Here is a 22,612-nt window from a genome sequence, read left to right as displayed (position 1 = left end):
ATTAAAGGCTATTCCTCTTCCAAACAGTGGTATGATCAGGTTCCAAGGCTTGCCTGAGTATTATTTTTTACTTATAAGTGTCATCTCCCTAATCTTTAATTACTGTATCACCCAGTGAAATATCCTTTAGCACATATTTCTAGGTATAAAAATTGCTAAATATACCAGAGAAATGCTAAACACAATGCCAGGGTTACGACCCCCGGATCGAACGCCATTATATGGTGTCGTTATACACAAAGGGTGGGTGGTGCACTGCCACAGGTCTCTGCCCTATATAAATAGAGCTCTCCAATCTCAAAACCCCCAAAAGTGAGGAGCCGTTACATACCTCACTCTCTTTACCCAGCCAACCACCACCTCAGCCGCCATCTTGTAAACATTCCAAATTAGCACGCTTTCAGACATCACCGTGTTTTTTCTTGGTGCTGTATTTTCGTGAATTTTGGCTTTTCATCATGTCATCCCTTCCGGAATTCTCATCATCTAAGTTGAGTACCATCTCCTTTTGATTTTTTCTTACAGAGGCATCTTATTTGACCTTTAATATATTGTTTATCATAGTAAAATACGCCACGCAGCCTATGTCGTGGCTGGGTGTTGCCTTGGCCATGCTGGACCCTCAGTCTTCGCATGGTTTTAGCAGGAAGTTACTGTTAGTTTTTTCTTTACTCCTTTCAATTGGAGTTTTATTTATATATGAATTACCTTTTCGCTGGTAGGAGGTTTGGAGCCCGTATCATAACTGATCTAGGCTAGTGACGGAGGTTTTTTCCCCCTCCCCCTTTTCTGATCATAATTCTCCCTTTTCCCTGGTCCCCTTCCTCTGCCAGCAAGTTGGTACATTCTTCATGATGGTACTGTTATGCTCACGATCTTTCTGATGTGTACGATGATGGATGACATGCTTATTTTCGGATTAATTTTGTGTGTTTCGGCGTTAGGGTCGGCCATCTTGGGTATCCCCCGCTTTCCACATATCGGTGGTTGTTTGGCCTTCTCTACAGCTGAGTCTTTTACATATTTATATATATAATTCTATGTACATATATGTTTTTTATATTTCACACATGTGGTTAACTTTTTATCTTAGTACTTGAGTCAGGTAGTTTTATTCGATTAGGTATTTCTAGCCTAGCCTACTCGGCCGTTCCGTAATCGGTTTCGGAGAGTTAGGCTGGACAGGTTAGGCTCTTTTACACGATGCTTATGCTTCCTAGCTCTCCTGGCCAGGCCGTTTTGAGGCTTTGGAGGGAGATGTTAGGTCGTGGAGGGAGTTCCTCGTTCTCTTTCGGCCCACCTGACCATGCTGTCATGTTTTTGGAAGGTGAGGTTAGGCTTGTGAGGCAGTTGCCCTTCCCCCCCCCCCTTTTTTAGCCCACCTGACCAGGCTGTGAGGTTTTTGTGGAGGGTGGGTTAGAATAGTGAAGGGTCTCCTCTATTCATTGCCTTCCACCTGACCAGACTGTTGGTTTTGGAGGGTGTGGCCAGGCTAGCGTGGTCCCCCCCCCCCCTGTTGCGCCTATTCCGGCCTTCCTGTCCAAGCCCAAAAACTTTGGGTTTGGAGGGTGGACTAGGATCAAGGTTTGCACAGATCATTTCGTGTATGTAGCCTAGCCCTGTTTTACCTGATCAGTTAGCTTTTGGCGAGTAACCTAGATATCTCCCTACGTGAGGGACGCCGATTGCTTGCGTTCGGCACCCCGTGGGGAGTTTTTCTTTCGGCCTCCAGAGGGTGTTACCCACCCGTCTGGTCACCGCTTGCCGAGTTTCAGCCACTCTGCTAACTTTTCCCCTTATCGGCTGGTGTTTCGTTTGTTCGCTTTCCACAGTGTTAGCTGGAGCATCAACACAGTCCCAGGGATGCTATCATGACTTTCGCTATGTTCAGTCTCCGCCAGGTTAGTCAGTTCTCTCGTTATCATCGTACACATTACCACTCCGGTGGGTATGGTGTTCGGTTAGTTGGCGGTTCCCGCCCTGCGCGTTGAGAGTTGAGCCATATGCGAAGACTCCTCTCCGCCTCTTCCGCCGTTACCATAATGTGTGACATAACGAGATTTCCGTGGCAAATCAGGACGGAGTACCAAACACCAGCGTATCCTAAGAGTACTCATGTTTACATATTTGGTAGTTGGCCATTCCGTAGCATAACTTATATCTTTTCTGCTGCTGGATTTCTTTCCGGCAGTGTTTTATCATGTGATAAACCATCATTTACCGCCGGACCTACTCCGGCGGGCCTTATTATGTTACTCATGTATCGTGTATTAATTCTATCCTGCCGGATTTAATTCCGGCGGGGTTTTGCCTGACGATAAGCATGTTCCATCACCCATAATTTAAGTTAAGGTACCCTATTACCGCCGGACCTACTCCGGATGGCCTTAACGGGACATTACTCATGTATCGTCTTTCCGCTTACAGATGGTTTGTTGTCAGGAGCCTGGGTGTACAGCGGTTCTTCAGCAATCCTGTGGCCATGAGGTATGCCGGTCACACTCCGGCTGCTCAGTTCGCGTGGGGGACTTGATCGTCTGGCACCCAGATGGCTGTGAGATTTGCTACGCTCTGTACGAGCTAGTGGTGGATGAGTCGGTAAGCTTTAGAGACCGCTAACCCTTAGTCTCCTTTTGCCTTTACAGTCTTATATTGACATATACGGCAGTTGGAGAATATTTTCAGTAAATCTTCCTCTTTCTTTCAGTCTGAACACATTATCCGCGACTCTTCGTTGTCGACCCTGAAGGTCTGGGTCGGCGGGTTTGGGAGGAATGTTGCGTTGGGGAAGCCGTACATCCTGTCAGAGGAGATATGTAATCTCCTCTACCCCGGAGCCCGGATCACAGCTGCAGTGCCGGCGGAAGTAGCCGCCCCTATAATTGAACAGATCCGGGAGGAGACGCAACCCTCCCAAGAAGACAACCTATGCGAAGAGGTGGCGGCCATCAATATCCACCTCGAACCAATGAGCGTCAATCCAGACCACCAGGTAGAAGGTAAGGTGGTAAGTGAGGCAGGGGGGGAGAGTGTTAGTAGTCCCGTTTTTGGTTCTCCTTCTTCCTCCTCTTCTTCATTTCAAGGGTTTCACAAATCAGCAATCCTTGAGGACAGAACGAGGTCTGTTGTCCCCAAGGTGAAATCCTTGAAAAAGAAGGACTTACCTAAGTCCTCTAGACCTCAAAGGTCTAATCCGTCAGCTCCCTCAAGGTCGTCACTGGCTCTTAACCCAGTGGCGTCCTTTAGTAAGGCTACTCCCCCGCCCAAGGGGTTGAGATCCAGGACATCTAAGGCTGATCCTCCACAGCCTATCTTTGACCCTGAGGCCTTTGCAGAACTTCTGATGCAGAAGTTAGATAAGAAGGTTGAGGCCAGGATTCAAGACCTTTCCTCCCAGCTCACTTCGACCTTACATTCCTCTGGTGAGTCTGTCAAGTCATTGGCAGAGAGGATGCAGACCCAGGAAAGCTTGCTCTCCGGGTTTATGCGCTCCGGAGTAGCAGGACAATCCTACGTTGTTCCGGATGCCTCCAGACTGCCCCCCTTTGATAAGGGAAACCCGTGGCAGCTGGCTCTGCATGCTCCTCTCCACAATGATACCCTGACCATCGAGGGCTTGGGAACTCGTCGGTTGGAGGAACTGGAGTTCTTTCCACCCGACCTGGTGCCTCCCTACCCATGTTATGCCAGGCTTACAGAGTAAGCCTGGATCAGATCAGACAAGGTCCCATAGGAGACAGTTATCTTCCCCAGGGACCAAGCCCAATCCACCTTGATGTGCGCTCTCACTGAGTGGGAGTGCGAAAATACTAAGCTTACCCCCTTTAAGGGGACTTTCACGATGTTCTTGGTAGGTGACTCCGTCCCTACCCCCTGCACGACTAAGATCGCAGTACTGACTAGTCAGGCAGGAATCGAGGGTAAGCCGCTGCCTCAACTCCGGGAGACAGATCCCACCCCTCTCGTCTTCCCCGGAGATTCGGAATTTTGGGCGGGAGCTCTGGCCACGTTCACGGTGGGCAAACTCGACTCCGAGTGCGCCTCCACTCTCTTCAGTGAACAGCTTCCCAAGCTGCCGGAGGCCCTTCTGAAGGCGGAGTTCGAGGCCAGATGCAGGTTGAGCCGCTCCCTGCATTCCATTACTATTACGGAGGTGACGGCGGTAACTTACGCTGAAGAACTTCTATTCCAGGTCCTGACCAAATCTCTGTTAGCGGCATTCCAGGCGGACCTGTATGATTTTGTAGTGGCAAGACTAAACTGCAGGAAACACATCTTTGCGGACGCCACTATTAGACACGAGCCCAATAGACTCATGAAGAGTTCTATCTGGGGTCCTAATATATTCCCGGAGGATGAGGGCAACAACGTTCTGGCGGAGGCAACCAGAGCGAATCAGAGCCTTCGCTCCCGCTGGGGCCTCCCCTTTAAAAGGAAGGCCACCGAGTCCGTCGGACCTCAAGCCAGGGATAGGAAAAGGTTCAGGAGGTACAGGAAACCTCAGACCCAAATTATGCTTCAGGCTGTACCGGTCTCTCAGATCGGACAGCCCTCAACCCTCAAAGCCCAGCCTCAGCAACAGTTTGTTCTGATGCAGCCGGCTCAGCAGACCCTTGCTTCGCCAACCTTCGTGGCGTCCCGGTTTTCAACACTTCGTTTGAAAGCCAGGGGGCGTTTCGGGGCTTTAACAGGCATGCGAGGGGAAGCAGAGCCAGAGCCACCTTCAGAGGTAGGCCTGCATCACGTTCCCTTTCACGGGGAAGAGGAAGCCGAGGAGGTAGAGAAAGTAAGCCCTCTCCCGCTCAATGAGTTTCCTCAGGTGGGCGGGAGGTTACATCTTTTCCGGGACCGTTGGACCTTCAGTCTGTGGGCCCACAGCATAGTTTCAAAGGGTCTGGGATGGAGCTGGTGCAGAGGGCCTCCTCCCCAGTCAGGTTCCATCAGCCTCCATCCAAAGCCCTTCTGGAATTTGTAGAAGACCTTCTCCAAAAGAGGGCAATAAAGAGAGTGAGACACCTGAAATTTCAAGGCAGGCTATTCAGTGTTCCAAGAAAGACTCTATCCAACAAAGAGTAATTCTAGACTTGTCTCTGTCTCAATTCATACATTCAATGCGACAAGTTTTGATGCTTACAATCTCGCAGGTGCGGACCCTACTTCCCCATGGGGCCATCACCACCTCTATAGATATTTCAGATGCTTATTATCACGTCCCGATTGCGAGAAACTTCTCTCCTTACTTAGGATTCAAACTAGGGAAACAAGCATACTCATTCAGAGTCATGCCATTCGGGCTCAACATAGCGCCCAGAATTTTCACCAAACTGGCAGAAACAGTAGTCCAACAACTACGGGCCCAAGGGATTATGTTAGCCGCATACCTGGACGATTGGATAATTTGGGCACCCAACGCCAAGGAATGTCGGAAAGCAACGACCATAGTGATCAACTTCCTGGAATACTTAGGTTTTCAAATAAACAGGAAGAAATCCCGCCTAGTTCCGGAGGCTCGGTTTCAGTGGTTAGGAATCCAATGGGATGTGGACACTCACAAACTGTCACTTCCGCCAGCCAAAAGGAGGGAAATAGCCAAAGCTACCAGGCAGTTCCTCAAAAACAAAAAAGCCTCCCGTCGTACCCAGGAAAGAGTCCTGGGTTCTCTTCAGTTCGCGTCAGTAACAGATTTGCTGCTGAAAGCCAAACTAAAGGATATAAACAGAGTATGGCGGAGACGAGCCAACTTTAGATACAGAGACAAGATGTCTCTAATCCCGACGGAGTTGAGGAAGAGGCTTCGACCATGGTCAACAGTCAAGAGTTTGTCAAGGTCAGTGCCTCTCCATTTTCCCCCTCCATCATTAGTGATCCATACGGATGCTTCCTTGAGCGGGTGGGGAGGATATTCCCAACACAAGAAAGTTCAGGGAACATGGTCAACCATGTTCCGCCAGTTCCATATCAACATTCTAGAAGCAATGGCAGTATTTCTAACGCTAAAGAAACTGCGTCCAACCAGGCAGATTCATATCAGACTGGTACTGGACAGTGCAGTAGTTGTACATTGCATAAACAGAGGGGGTTCCAAGTCGAGCCAGATCAATCAGGTAGTGATTGCAATTTTCTCTCTGGCAAGGAAACATCGTTGGCACCTGTCAGCTACTCATCTGGCAGGTGTCCGGAATGTCATTGCAGATTCACTGTCCAGGACAACTCCGCTAGAGTCGGAATGGTCATTGGACAAAGCATCATTCGAGTGGATTTGTCTTCAGGTACCAGGTCTCCAGGTGGACCTGTTTGCCACAAGAAGCAACCACAAACTTCCGTGTTACGTTGCTCCCAATCTAGACCCTCTAGCTCACTCCACGGATGCTATGTCAATAGACTGGAACAGGTGGCAAAGGATCTATCTGTTTCCACCAATAAACCTGTGGATGAAAGTTTTACACAAACTCAGATCATTCAAAGGTCAAGTAGCACTTGTGGCACCCAACTGGCCAAAGAGCAACTGGTTTCCTCTTCTTCTAGAGTTGAAACTCCGGCGCATACAAATCCCCAGTCCAAGGTTGACACAAATAGTACAGACTCGGACTGTGTCAGCTTCCTCAAGAATTCTGAATGCCCTAGCTTTATGGACTTCATGAAGTTTGCAGCTCAGAAAGACGCTAACATTGATCCTATTAATACACTGTTCATAGAATCAGACAAGAGGGAATCTACCCTCAGACAATATGACTCAGCAGTTAAAAAGTTAGCATTATTTCTGAGGGAATCTGAAGCTCAGGAAATGACCACGAACCTTGCAATTTCCTTTTTCAGGTCATTATTTGAGAAAGGACTGGCCTCTAGTACTATTACTACAGCAAAATCTGCTTTAAGAAAAATATTTTTACATGGCTTCAATATTAACCTTACAGACTCATATTTTTCGTCAAGTCCTAAAGCATGCGCTCGTCTTAGACCAGCAACCCGTCCCCACACGGTTTCCTGGTTCTTAAATGACATACTTAAATTAGCATCAGACACTGATAATGAACTGTGTTCATACTCGAGTCTGTTAAGAAAAATGTTATTTCTAATTAGCCTAGCCTCAGGTGCCAGAATTTCTGAACTGTATGCTCTCTCTAGAGAACTGAACCATGTTGATTTCCTCCCATCAGGAGAAGTTCTGTTGTCTCCGGATTTCAAGTTCCTAGCTAAGAATGAAGATCCACAAAATAGATGGTCCCTTGGAAGGTTATCCCCCTTTCACAGAATCTGTCCTTGTGCCCAGTTAACACTTTAAAAGCTTACTTAAATAGAACTTCTAATATAATGTCTGGCCCTCTTTTTGTTAGGGAAAATGGAGGAACCATTTCTTTAAAGGCCATCAGGCAACAAATACTGTATTTCATAAAGCAAGCAAACCCCGGATTCAGTACCTAGGGTACATGATATTCGAGCAGTGGCCACCTCCACTAATTATTTCCATAATATGAAATTTGATGACCTTAAAAAGTATACGGGCTGGAAATCACCAACAGTGTTCAAACGCCACTATCTTAAATCTCTAGAGGCTCTTAAATACTCCGCAGTGGCTGCGGGAACTGTTGTTCCTCCTGCCCTAGACTAGCTTATGTAACCTTAGTTTATCCTGTCCTTTATTCCTCTCTCGCCTGCCTGCCTCGTTTATTCGCCATGCCTTCTTCCTTTAAGTCAGGCGTGCTTCACAGCCTGACTCCTGACAGTTTTGCATATTTTGTTGTACCCCCCTTTTTTGTTAGCCTTAAGTGTCTTGGTGTAATTATTTTGTCTGTGTGCCCTATATTGTTAATCATGCTTTATTATTATTAATGCTTTGGGTTATTAAAACACAGTAATTTTCTTATAGTTTTATTTAGCTCCATTAAGATAATTCTTAGAGGGCTCCACCAAGCTTTTGTATGGCTGATTCTCTGTTATAATTTCACCGGGTGACACAGGTCGAGCCCAGAAAAGGGATTTTGACAAAGGAAAAATCTATTTCTGGGGGAAGACCTGTGTCACCCGGTGACCCATCCCTGTATTTCCTTTCCCCCCCTGAGTGGCATACCAAGCTTGGGGGGTGCTAACTTGGGATGTTTACAAGATGGCGGCTGAGGTGGTGGTTGGCTGGGTAAAGAGAGTGAGGTATGTAACGGCCCTCACTTTTGGGGCTTTGAGATTGAGAGTTCTATAGGGCAGAGACCTGTGGCAGTGCACCACTCACCCTTTGTGTATAACGACACCATATAATGGCGTTCGATCCGGGGGTCGTAACCCTGGCATTGTGTTTAGCTTTTCTCTGGTATATTTACCAATTTTTATACCTAGAAATATGTGCTAAAGGATATTTCACCGGGTGACAGGTCTTCCTCCAGAAATAGATTTTTCCTCTGTCAAAATCCCTTTATAACTCATATACTGGACTTCATACAGAAAATATGGTTCTACCAGGATCTTAGCCAGTGGCTGAGAAGGGAGGAATTAAAAGAAAGGAAATACAGTGGGAGAAATAGTTAAGGCACGGCGAGTATTGGTTCTTCTCAGACTTACCTTCTCATAGGCTGCTTGCACACTGCAACGGATGCCCAGGGTCTGGAACAACGCATAACGTCGGTTTCACTTAGTAAAAAGACAAAGGACAGAGTTAGCAGGAGCACGGATGAGTGCATGTGCTCTGTAGGACTGCTGGATTCCCTCTGCCTTCCTGTGTCGGATCGGGTCGCTGTGATTTTTGTAAACAGTGATCCTTCCATAGCTTGCAGGCAGTCTGAAGGAACAAGGACTCGCTGATACATAATACAGAGGAAAATGAGGCTACAGGACTCCCTCACAGGGCCTGGTGAGACTCTCCCTGTTGGATAGGTCTCTGATACTAACCTATCAGCTACTAAGGATGGTTGATTTTGAGCACAATAGCAACTAGCCCGCATCCCTCTCTACTTTCCATTGAGAAGCTCTTCCCTGGCTTTGTCTTTCTTTTGGTTTTTTTTTATTATATTTCTACTCAAATACTGCAGAGAGGTTGAACAGCAGAATATTTATAAAAGCTCCCCCCCCCCTTAAGAAGGCCCTCACTCCCTTTTGGGCATGAAGGGCTGTACTAAGCAAGCTGTTTGCCTCAATTACCTAACTCTTTTCCCCTGAGCAGATTTGTCCCATGCAGTCTAACTAGCTACAGATCTACCTAACTCTAGAAAGGATATGAGCTTTAATCACTTACTTCTACAGACTCTTAACTGTACTTAAAGGTGCTTACTTGCTACCTCATATGATTGTGGTGTTTAGACCTAGCCAAATGGTACATTCTATGGTATCTCCTATAACCTAGCCTATTAGAACACGGCCGTAGCACCAACATAAAGGACAATGAACTAGGTAAGTTACAATGTTTTGTACTACAACTTGTAGTTACTGTTCAGTACCTGAGGTTTTCCTCATACGATAAATTCTCACCTCACGGAGATCTTAGGCCTTGCATGTCATGAGCTCAGTGGCTCTCTTCACAGTAGTTTAGAATGGCTGGTTTTCAATTACAATTTACTTACGTGGTTACTGTGGCTCAATGGAAGGGTGTAAGTGACAAGGTTATTGCTATGATGTACTCAATCTGGTCTAGGCTATAGCATGATAGAGATCATGCTAGCTACCTCCTCTTGGGCAAGGAACCAGGATCACTCTAAGATGGAAGGCACTGTGCCGTGAGGGCACTAGTGCCAGGATGAGCTCATGGCTCTACAGCTACTTGGCTCTCTTCTGCCCCTTCTTCTTCTTTGGGTTCCTCCAAGGCCTATCTATATCAGTCCTAGGAGGTAATGAAGGCACCGACTCTGGGGAAAGGCCAGAAGGGCTAGCGGGCGCGAGGTCAGGGGTAACCTTAGGGGCTACAGGAGGGCTCCCGACTCTGGCTGCTGCGACAACCGCGGCAAGAGCGATCTTGACCTCTGTGTCCGGGGAGGCCAATTCCTGGTCTTCCAGAGAAGGTGTAGCAGATTGGTCCACCATCGGTTCATCCTCTGGGGACAGATTTGGTGAGGAAGAGGTGTCGGGTGCCAGAGACTCACCGGTTGCTATAATTAGTGCCATGAGAGATCCCGGATCTGGTACAGAGTCCTCATCAAGTGATGGCTCAACGTTCGAGACGGACAGAGCGTGGCACTGGCAGTGATTGAGGGTCAGGCACGCCTGACAAGGGGTCCGGAGGTGCAATACCTCGCGGATGGCTTGAGTTCGGCTAAGACAGAGATTCCAGCCCCAGCTGGAGGTCAGAGCCTCTTGGAGAGTTGTGGTCAGGATGTTTGCTGGGCGTTGCTTATTTGGGCAGCCCTCCCAATTAGTGGAGTGCCCTGTCCTCTTGCAAGTCCTACAGCGGTACTGCTCCTCCTGAATGTCTCTTCGGAGTGAGGGAGGACCTTGTTGCTGGCCATCCCTTCGTGGAGAGAGAGGACTAGGCTGAGAACGGTTTGGTGTGTGCCCCTTCCACTGGCCACTTCGGTGGGCGGAAGGTGGTTTTTCTTCTTGGGTTGCTCCTACAGTCTGGGCCTCCATGGAGGAGGTAGCGTGGCTGCAAAGTGGCGTTGGGAAAGCGCATCCCCAGATGAGGTCCGCGACTTTATACAGGAAATATGATTCCACCAGGATCTTAGCCAGTGGCTGAGAAGGGAGGAATTAAAAGAAAGAAATACAGCAGGAGAAATAGCTAAGGCACGGCGAGTACTGGTTCTTCTCAGACTTACCTTCACATAGGCTGTTTGAGCACTGCAACGGACGGCCAGGGTCTGGAACAATGCGTAACATCGGTTTCACTTAGTAAAAAGACAAAGGACAGAGTTAAAAGGAGCATGGACGAGTGCGTGTGCTCTGTAGGACTGCTGGGTTCTCTCTGCCTTCCTGTGTCGGATCGAGTCGCTGTGGTTTTCGTAAACAGTGATCCTTCCATAGCTTGCGGGCAGTCTGAAGGAACAACAAAGACGTACTTTGAATTCAAGTAAAGACCCCGTGATAACCATCAATTATCCCTCCACCAGTGCAATTTAAGGGCTATTTAGGTTAAGCCATATCAGTGTTAATTTTATCTTTGTGTGAGTGCAATCACGTGTTCATTGTTAAAGCCTACGCTGCTCCGATTCTCAGATTGTATCTACGTCATTTCATTAAAATCACTTTCTAGGCTACATTATGTTTTGTATTTAAGAATGTGTATTGGGTGATATTGCATAGGGGAATTCCATCTCCTTCAGTGTACACCGTCATTCCTAACTGAGAATGTCTCTTTCAGGGATGCACACGCGGAACGATCGCTATCCATGCTTCAGTATCTCGTCTGCCACCAAAATCCTGATAATTCCTGGTCGCAGTCAGTAACGAATTCCGTTGTGGCCCAAATGTTCATATGAATTATTCTCCCATCCTGGAGTTCCATCATTTGCATTACCTGAGACCATTTCATGTAATCAGGGCAAGAGTGAATGTTATCATTAAACTGATTGTATTGCAGATTGGCCCCATTTTAATCCACTTGCTTGTTGCCAAATCATTGCATTATTGTTCCCTGTGTCCTATTCTGAATCTGCCCCTTAGTGATTATGTTGTGTCATGCCTCATTGTTGATTTGCTAAGTTTCTGTAAATAAATCCCTGTAAATTTGTAAAAGAATTCTAAATTCCCGTATGGCGATCTTCCCCATTCAATTGTAAATCCAGGAAATTCTAAGGTAAGTTTTCAAATAACTTCTCCCTTTGCTCATAAACTGGACTTTCTTGGTTTTGTGGCAGCATCAATTATAATTTTGTTTCAATTTCTCACCAAGCCGAGGTCCAGTTTATGACAATATATATATATATATATATATATATATATATATATATATATATATATATATATATATATATATATATATATATATATATATATATATATATGAAGATAAAAAGGCCCATGAAACACTATTTGAACATTGCAACCATATATTTCAAGCACTTCCCTCTGTGCCCCTGTTCACAGGTAAAATATGGACAGATGAAATGTTACAAGGGTATATATACAAAACATATGTAGGTGTGGCATTGAGTCTCCAATGGTATGCAGGTTACCATTTCCCAAGAAGGAGAGAAAATAAACAATTCCCCAGTGGTTTTTGGCCTCATGAACTCCCGTTTGGCGATGCGTCTGGTGGTCGTTTTTCCTGGAATACCTTCTTCAGAAGTGGTTTGAGGATTAACCCATCGATGTCATCTGATTTCCAATGTCCTCCTGACAAGTTCATATTGTTGGTTTCATTGATGATAGCAGATTCCAGCATCTTTCATTTGTACGGACAGCTGCTTTTGAAAACCAGCTCCGCCAGGCTCCAATTTATGGAATGGCCTTTATCTCTGGTATGAAGGAAAATCCCCAAACTCTCCGAAGCACACTGTACTGATCTTTTGTGCTCTATTAATCTTTGTGAGAGGGATCTACCTGTCTCCCCCACGTAAATCTCATTACAGTTGCTGCACGGAATCTTGTAAACTCTGGCTTCTTCCCCTTTTCAGGTTAAATAAGTGAGCTCCTGATGGATTTGGGATAATGGAAAATAAAAGGATTGTTAGACCTGAGTTGTTCAGTGGCTTTTTGGGTGTTTTCATCATTCAGAAGCTTTATTTTGTTAAAATCTATTTGTCTTTTGTGAGTGGGACCTTTGTAGTATATTTTATTCGCTTCGTTAATAGCCCTCTCGATAACGTGGTGGATAGAGCAGTTGCGCTAGGTGTTGGCGGATCATGTTGAATTCTTTATCTAGGTACAGTAATACTTCGATCTTACATGATTCGAGTTGCGTGAATTCACACACACACACAAACTTTTCACTGGAACCTAACTAATTGGCATGCGCGATTTTTTCACAGACACACGAAATTCTCGAGAAACCATGCAGAAGTGGTTATGTTTAATTTTTGAAGTAATTTATAAGTTTTCATGCTTTTATGTGTAAAATCTGTATGAAAAATACATTTCATGCTTTTGTGTGTAAGATCTGTATGAAAAATGCATTTCATGCTTTTATGTGTAAGATCTGTATGAAAAATGCATTTCATGCTTTTATGTGTAAAATCTGTATGAAAAATGCATTTCATGCTTTTATGTGTAAAATCTGTTTGAAAAATGTATTATTTTTATTTTTGTACATGCATAAATATGATGCAAAAGTAATTTCAGCACTTTCAGTTAGTGTACTTTTACAAGATGTGATACCCATTTGCAAAGTTACTGCTTTTTTCAAAGATGATACCCCTGCAGAAAATGCTTGTTTAATGTTTGAAGTACATTTATAAGTTTTCATACTTTTAACTGTAAAATTGATATGGAAAATTTATATTTATATTTTTGTACATAAATATCATACAAGTATTATGTCCATTCGCAAAGTCTTTGTCACAAGGACTTTACATGACCTTGAGATGAGGTTGTTCAGTCGCGCTTGTTTGATAAAATGAATTCATTAATGTAACATCAGAGATGTAACTAAGAGATGTATAAGTGTCATTCTTTGAAAATTACTTCGTTAACCTCGGAGAAAAGTGCTGGTGCAATCTGTATGTGCATGTAATTACAGCACGTTCAGTTGGTGTACAGTGATCCCTCGCCACATCGCGCTTCAACTTTGCCGGCTTCACTGCATCGCGGATTTTTCAGAAATATTCATCGAAAAATTAAAATTAAAAAGTACCGCCATATCGGCAGCCATATTGCTGAAAACAGCGATGTTTCATCATGTTACGCGAGAAGAACGGCTTGCGAGACTGGCGCGCAAGGACTGGAATTTCAGATATACCCACAGGCACTCGGACAAGGCACGTGATTGGTACACGAGAATATCTTATCACTGTTGATGTTTCATCTTTAATCACTGTAAAAATAATTAAAATCCGAATTTCACGTAAGCAACTCAAGGATACTGTATACTCTCTCATCCCCAGCTTGTCAAGTCAAGACTTAGTCATCCCCAGCTACTGTGCTGTACACACCAGTTCTCTCTCTCTCTCTCTCTCTCTCTCTCTCTCTCTCTCTCTCTCTCTCTCTCTCTCTCTCTCTCTCTCTCTCTCTCTCTCTCTCTCTCTCTCTCAATGAAATATGAATTACTGTATCATAAACTTTTATGTACAAAATTAAAAATAATTTCATTGATAAATTTGCTTCTTTTAACGACTAAAAAATTATTTTCCTAATTCTTTCGGTAGTAGTGAGCAGCTTCAGTCAGCTGATTCTCAGAACATAAATATTACAAATATGGGACGATTTTTTTTTATGCATATTACGGTGATAGGAGATCAAAATAGTAATACAGTGTTTAAGTGCATAGGAAGTGTTTATAACAGTGTGGGAAAGGTTTATAAGAGTGTGGGGAGGGTTTATAAAGCCTTTAAATATATATGTATATAGTAAATAATGAAATAAATACAAGGTCGCTACTTCATTAAATAAATAAATATGCTGTTCGTACTTTTATGAATTTCAGTTATCAAAACTGGTCTTGGAACCTATCTCCGCTATAAACGAGGGGTCACTGTACTTTTAAAAGATATGATACCCTTAGTTACTGGACTTTTCAAAGATGATACCCCTGCAGAAAGTGTGTTTAGTTTTTAAGTACTATTTCATAAGTTTTTGTGTTTGTAGGTGTAAAATCAGAATGGAAAATTTGTATTTATATATTTGCGCATAGATACGATACAAAAGCAGTACAGTTACTGTATTACAGTAACTCTCTCTCTCTCTCTCTCTCTCTCTCTCTCTCTCTCTCTCTCTCTCTCTCTCTCTCCGTAATTAGCGCTCAAACATTTTTTACAACATGTTATTTCTCTGTACGTCATTACCTGTACAGTATATAATTTTAAATTGATTGAATTTTACCTGTGATGTACTACCATCTACGAACATTATGTACATGTTTTTGTTATTTTATTGAATTGTACCTTTGTTATGACTGTGAAGCATGAATTTTACCTAGTGATGCAAAGAAAACAGCTTTTACTCTAAGTGAAAAAGAAAATGGAATCCCATGAATTAGGGGTAACATTAGTATACGTACACATCTATTGTAAATGCGCTATTATGAAACTGTGTAGTACTCAGTTTTTATGTCAACCATTTATTTCTCTTTTAGGGGTAATAAGCTAAATTTTAAATAAAATTACACTAACTTTAGTTCATTTAAAAGTTAGCTTAATACTTTGGGAGCATGATTAGGATCATATTTAGTACTTAAACTCTAGAAATAAACATTTATTAGCATTTTTAAAGACCATGCCAAACTTACACGAAAGTTCACCTTACGCGAGGTGCTTCAGAACCTAACCTCGCATAAGTGAAGGGTATAACTGTACTCATTTGAACATATTCTAAGCCCCTGAGGAATAAGTTGCACCCTACCATGATCTTTACATACAGAGACATTCTTGTAGCTTAAGAAATGAGTGTAGGAAACAGCGAAAGTGGGTTTCCTATATACTGTGGAAGCATGTCTGTTTTGTTCTCTTATGATCAGTACATCTAGGAACAGCAATTTTCCGTCCTTTTCCCATTCTGTTTTGAATTTTATGGTTGGAACTAGCAAATTTAGTCTATTAAAAAATTCATTAAAGTCTCCCCAGCTATTGCCCCAGAAAGTAAAAATATCATCTACGTATCTAAGCCTGATCATGAGGGGTTTAACAGATGACAAAATTTATGTTTCGAAATATTTAATGTACAAGTTACGGGTCATAATTAGTTTTTAAACTCTAGAAATAAGCATTTATTAGCATTTTTACAGGCCTTCCCAAAATAACACAAAAATTCGCCTTGTGCGAGGGGTTCTGGAACCTAAACTCGCATAATCTGTGTATGACTGTAGTACTATATACAAAACTGATTTCATATAAATAAGTGCATAAACATTGTTTCTTTTTGAAGATTACCCCAAATTCTTCACAAAAAGAGAGAGAGAGCGAGCATGAAAGGCAAGCAAACACATCGTGTGTAGTTTGTCACAACACATGCATACGTGTGGTATACCCTGTACATGCAAACATACTGCAAAACATGCAACAGTGCATTACTGTAAGGTATTAAGTGCAGTACAGTGCTGCACTGTATTAAGTCATTTCAATAAAAATAATGAATGAGATTGAGAGAAGGGTGGGTCCACAGTAACTATGTATTGTTTCCTAACAAAGAGGAAAGCATTGATTGTGTGTGTGCATGTGTTTGTTCACTGTCGACCCTCACAGGCACAAACTTGAAAGCCAGATTTTGCATGTGTATTTGTTTGTTCACCATTTAATGCCTCCAGCATACTTAGTGGGTTATCCACCAAGGATGAAAGGTCACTTGCTTGGGCATGCTCAGTCCACTGCCCAGTGACCCTGTTTACTTGCTGTGATTGTCTTCTAGGTACAAAACAATTTTGTTATTTTTATTGGACTTGGATAAGTCCGTTTAGTAGTGCAATCTGCTGAATTGATGTCCATTAAATTGAGGTGCCATTCTATTCAGCTAGATGAATAATAATGATTTGTATTTAAATATAGTGATAAGAATTTTCGTAATAGAATTATTTATTTCACTACTAATCGGATGTGCATGAAGCCAACCGGACCTCCTCACATTCTAGTTGACAAAGCAAAGAATGACTGGAAAGTTGGAAACGCACTTGAACTACCTGTAAATGAGAGCGTAGAAATGGAGTTCTCTCTTGGTCATTCAGGTAAAGTTACAGCTAGATGTAACTTTACCTGAATAACCAAGGTAAAGTTACAGCTAGATGTAACTTTACCTGAATAACCAAGGTAAAGTTACAGCTAGATGTAACTTTACCTGAATAACCAAGGTAAAGTTACAGCTAGATGGCCTAGCCCTTCGTTGGCTGAGTCGGTTGAGCTTCAGACTCACTCGATGGGCCGGAGTTCAATTCCCCCGGCCGGCTGATGAAGAATTAGAGGAATTTATTTCTGGTGATAGAAATTCATTTCTCGCTATAATGTGGTTCGGATTCCACAATAAGCTGTAAGTCCCGTTGCTAAGTAACCAATTGGTTCTTAGCCACGTAAAATAAGTCTAATCCTTCGGGCCAGCCCTAGGAGAGCTGTTAATCACCTCAGTGGTCTGGTAAAACTAAGATATACTTAACTTTTACAGCTAGATGAATGTTTGGCAAGTATTAAAATAAATAATTTTATTTTATGTGCATTTTTTTTTTTTTTTTTTTTTGCAATTTCTGACCCATGGTTAGGATTTGCTCTTGAATAGCAGAGAATATCATGTAATGTGTAAACTATTATTCTTTATGTATGCAGTACAGCTCTGCATAACACTTGCAAAATTCTTGTTTAAAATGTATACATTCTTAGGTTCATTTGTATATAGTGTTTTTAGTTTTACCATTATATTTTATTTTATTTTGTAAATTTTAATTTTGTCCTTTATACTTAAATTGGTCAGTCAGAAGTTTTATCTGTCATAATTGTGGATGGACATACACCAAGTACAGTAGTTTGTAATTTAGGCATGAACTATATTGTAATTTTATTTATTGTTGCAGGGTCTTGCTATTGATACTCTCTTGAAAATACCTCCTCACATTCTTCTCCCAGGTGATGTTGAGCAAGTAACACAAGTTTCTGTTGCAGATGTTGCTCTTTTACAGACTGAGATTGATAATCTACATACACAATTAAAGAATGTAAGAAAAGTTACTTTTGTATATGCAGTGCATATCCCTCATATTTTTCTGTTATGTTGAACTTTAAATGTGCTTGATAATTGAAATCTTTAACCAGTACTTTATTGTCAACCCTTCGAGAAGCCTTTTTTTAACATACTGTGTCGAGTAATTTTTTCTTTCTGTAGTCACCATTAATATTGAACTTTGACATATAGAGTAATATTTGTAGTAATAATGTGCTGCATGTGCTATTTATATTAAAAAAAATGTATTATTAGGTGTTCATGCTCAGTACAAACAATTACAATGTGAATGAATGAAAAGGTTCCATCAAGTTTCTGCTTCTGAATGAAAGAATGGTTGGTTGCATCAAGCACTTACGCTTCTACTCACCATTACTACTGACGTCTCAAATATTCTCTTTCCCGACTTTGATCCATGTATTTTCTCCCCAGTTTTTTATTTTGTACTGATAATAGATCATGCTTCACAGTAGGGCAAATGAGGCATTTCAAGTTTGTTTCTCTTGTCATATCATATTTCCTTGTAAACTATTTGCATAGCAAATTTGGCTGTCATCCATTCTTTTGAATTGGCCTGTCCTATCTATCAGTCTTTCCCTTCTTTTATTATGGTAATTTTATTTTAATTTACCCCCATTTTCATTACTTCCTTTTGCTTTTTTTTTTTTTTTTTGTTCCAACTTATTCAGTTTCTATATCATTATCGATTTTTTCACCTCAATGTACAGATATTTTTAGAAGGGTGACATATGTCATGAAAAGATAGGATCCAATTTCAGAGTCATTATGCATCCAAAAACGAAGGTACTAGTATAAATCCAAACTAAATTCTTGTATGTCAGCAAGCTAGCTTAGTCTATTCCTGATTTATTTACTTGAAAAAATGCCCATTCCTCCCTGAACAAGGCAAATAGGGTACAGAAGATTTGAACTATTATTTCGTCCTGGAGGTGGAGCCTTTTTAAACTTCCACGAATAAAGATACATCAAAGACTTACTTGCTTATCCAAGGAGACACTCTTTAAAATTTAAAAATAAATAAATCACAAATATCAGTCACTTAATCTGTACTTGAACTGCCCCTACAATGTAGGGCCACCTAGCTGTGGTGGAGGGGCTGTTAAACACGTGGAATTAATTCCAACTTAACATATGGTTTGGGTGTCTAGCCTCTCTGACAAGTAACAAAGCCCTTTAAGTAACAAAGACCTTATATTGTAGCCAGCACTCCCGTTTGTTTCTGGATTTGAGTTCAAGAGCCCCATATATCATTATATATATCTTTGGATTAATTTTTGTGGAATTTTCCACTTTTGCTAAAATTTATCGGACCTAATAAGTAGGAAAAGATATCATAGCTCAGAATGGTTTATATCCGAAGCCAAGTAGAGGGAACTGTGGTAGAACCATCAGCTGCCGATAATGTTTGGACCTGAGAGATATCAAATTGATAGCTCCAAGGCGGAACTATTCATTAGGGCTGGACCACGAATTCCAGGGCGGGGGGTCTGGTTCTGGGCATTCTAGGTTAGGGATGATTGTATTCTTGTAATACTCTCAGTCCTAGCAAGTGGGTTTGGCTTACACTTGGGCCACTCTAATCATGCTGTGCCATCCCCTGTGGGATAGGGTAAGGGTTGGATGTTTCGAAGTCGACTCTCACTACTGCCATTGGTGGAAGAATAAATCCATGAAAGGCTGATGATATCTATTTAAGGTTTTCAAGTTTATTTTTTTTTTGCTTTAATCCTTATGAATATAGAAGTTATAAAGATTCAGGTAACCCTGGGCCCTTTGATGGTACCAACTCGGCACAGTTGACGACCACTGAAGCCTCCTCTGACAACCTTTGTTTAGGAAAATCTAAGAAAAATCTTAGTGTAATTACACTGTAACTCTATGCTCCAGTACAGAGAAAATCCAAAAAAAGTAAAGATCATCTTGACCCAACCTTGACTCACTTCGACTCCCTCTTTTGGAGTGGAAGTTGGTCAAGGTTTCTAACCACGGAAACAGGACAACAAATTTCAGCATTAAAGTTGGAAAACTACTTATTAGAAATACATCCAACAACAGAAATCTCATTCAGACAAGTAAAAGAAAGGACATAGCCACAACCAAGAACCAAGCTGAAGACTATTTATTCATAAAAAATATTGGTAATGTAAATGTAATTATAAAAAAAAACCTGATACTATGAACAGCATTCAGGATACTATTGTACTTCCTGAAAATAGTAACAAACCAGTCAAGAAGAATGTTATTGGACTCTTAAAATGAGATATCCCAAAGTCCAAGGTTGTGAGATACTGTATATATAATACCAAGTAAACAGAATAATAATAAAATATTAAGAATTGCAAAAATAAAATTTTAAGATCAAGATCTACCTCAAAAAATAAAAATTATGGGCCAAAATAGACAACTGAGACCTTATGATCCAAAACCACCACAATGTCAAAATTGTAGTAAATATGGGCACATGAAGAAAAACTGTTGAAATGAACCTATACAGTATGTGCTTATTGTGGTTCTGACAAACATGTCATGCAATGGAAATGTAGCCAAAGTGTGTTAACTGTGGGAAAGATCATCACTCAAGGTCCAAAGAATGTATGTACACTATATACAATACAGAATTGAAAGTCTTATAAGAAAGAACTGGGATGTCCATAAAAGAAGGTAAATTAGAATTAAAAGTGGGAGGAATTCAAGATCTGTCTGAGAAACATACATATTCTTCAATAACAAGAGCCAATAATGAAACAAAAATGGTTACAGATAGAAGTAATGGAGCATAGAAAAATAAATCTCAAGAAGAAAAAAATACTTTCCTGAAAAAAACTAAAATTGTAAGGAATCAAGAAACAGATGCAGATGATATGGATAATATTTCATCGAATTCATATGAAATATTAATGCAAATAGCCCAAGAAGATACTACCACAGAAGTAGCAGAGGAAAGATGTGATGACTAGAAAATAAGGATAAATAGAGACCTTTGGAGAGAACACCATCCAAAACGAAGAAACCAACGGTTGTTAGAGAACCATCGGTTAAACCAAAAACAAAGGATATGAAAAGAACAAAAACAAAAACAGGCTAAGATTATACCTTTGTCTCCTAGAATAATAGTGAAACCTATGGGAGCAGATAACCAAAACACCAAGAAGTAGAAGAGATCCGTACTATAGTTAACAATGATTATGTCAAGGCAGAAGAGATTATACCATCTCCAATAATTGGTACAAGAACAATTGGAGCAAGAAATATACATGATAACAAATGTGGATGTAACGATTGTTTCATTGAATTGTGCAATAATAACAAAACACAAAAGACGGTTTAACACATTATAAGAAATTTTATGAAATACAGAAAAAAGAAACCACTGATTTGAGCACCCATGAAAAAGGTTGCTTGTGCATTGCACAATTAATATATTATAAAGAAAAACAAGTAAATGCCGTGAGTAAAGTATTAGGAAAAAAGAGAGTAAAACTCAACTGCTGTAACATGATATTTTGAATAGCTGTATTATTCAGTGGAACGTAAATGGTCTACAGACCAGATTACACCTAGAGAAGTACAGCGATTACTAAAAGAATATGAACCAATGATATTATGTTTACAACATGTCAACAAAACTGTGTCAACAGTAAGTAAATACACCTTAGCATCTACATCTTGAGAGGAAGAAGGAAATTTAGGTACAGCCATTTATGTACATAAAGTATTTTATGACAAATTACCTACATTAATAGTTGGTGATTTTAATGCTCACAATCTGATATGGGACTGTAATTGTACAAACTCAAATAGAGCAGGGGGTAAAATAGAAGAATTCCTAGATTCAAACGTGTGCTCTATAAATGATCATGAAATCAACACATTTTTCAAAAACACATGGAATGTTTTCCTCAGTAGACTTAATTCTGTGTAAAACAAGCATAGTAGATAGACTGGATTGGAATACAGTTGATGACTCACATACCAGTGATCATTTCCCAATATTAATTTCATTATTGCAAAATAATCCCACCAATCATGCCCCTCATTGTAACATTTATAAAGCAGATTGAGAGTGGAATGAATTCTTCACCAGGAATATACCACCATTTGAGTATATACAAGATCATAATGAAACAAATAGGTTTTTCATTAAAAATGCTGCTGATAAAGCAACACCAAAATCAAAATCTCATCCAACAAAACACAAAGTCCCATGATAGTCTGAAAAACTAACAGAATTAATAAAAATAAAACACCAAATTGGAAGACAATTAGATAATTTGAATAGAAAGTTCAGTAAAATAAATAAAACGTTACCAGTAGTAGAAGAAATTTTACGAAAACTAACTGTATCATTACTAGAAATTAGTACATTAAAACCTGCATACAACAAAATATCTGCAAAACTTAAAAAAGAAGTAATTCAAGGAAGAATCATTTCATGGAGGCAATATGTAGCAGATCTGTCTAATAATACTACTCAATACAAAAAATATGGGCAAAATTCGGGAAAATAAATGGTACCCATGTTAAACCACCTAGACATGCCATATTGAAAGATGGGAAAAGAACACTTGATCCAAAAGAAATAATATGTAATATAATAGTAGAAAATTTAGCAAATGTAAGTACTGTAGTTATAAAAATTTAGATGAACACTTCTGAACAAAGAAAAATAAAATAGAATTAATAAAAATAAATTTTGAAACAATTGAAGATATATATTGTAATAGAAAATTTAATATGTCATAGTTGGAATATGCTCTCTCAAACAGCAATAAATCTACCCCAGAGGTGACAATATTTCTTTTGAGGCAATCTGCCACTTATCGCCTTTGGCAAAGTCATACTTATTAGAGTTATATAAACATTTATGGCTTCGAAATTTATAATTCCT

The 22,612-nt window shown here is 41.0% G+C and overlaps 1 protein-coding gene across 1 annotated transcript in view; it reads left to right on the top strand.

Annotated features, from left to right (window-relative positions):
• The window catches only part of LOC136853850 (protein MIS12 homolog), a 337,410-nt gene that overhangs the window by 274,504 nt on the left and 40,294 nt on the right, over positions 1–22,612 (top strand). Inside the window, exon 4 of the mRNA XM_067130154.1 lies at positions 17,558–17,698. Within this exon, the coding sequence (XP_066986255.1) occupies positions 17,558–17,698 (141 nt within the window). The remainder of the gene's footprint in view (positions 1–17,557; positions 17,699–22,612) is intronic.

This window comes from Macrobrachium rosenbergii, chromosome 1 (assembly GCF_040412425.1).
Source record: "Macrobrachium rosenbergii isolate ZJJX-2024 chromosome 1, ASM4041242v1, whole genome shotgun sequence".
NCBI lineage: Eukaryota > Metazoa > Arthropoda > Malacostraca > Decapoda > Palaemonidae > Macrobrachium > Macrobrachium rosenbergii.
The sequence above is the reverse complement of the archived record's forward strand: the minus strand, read 5'-3'. Positions and strand labels throughout refer to the sequence as shown.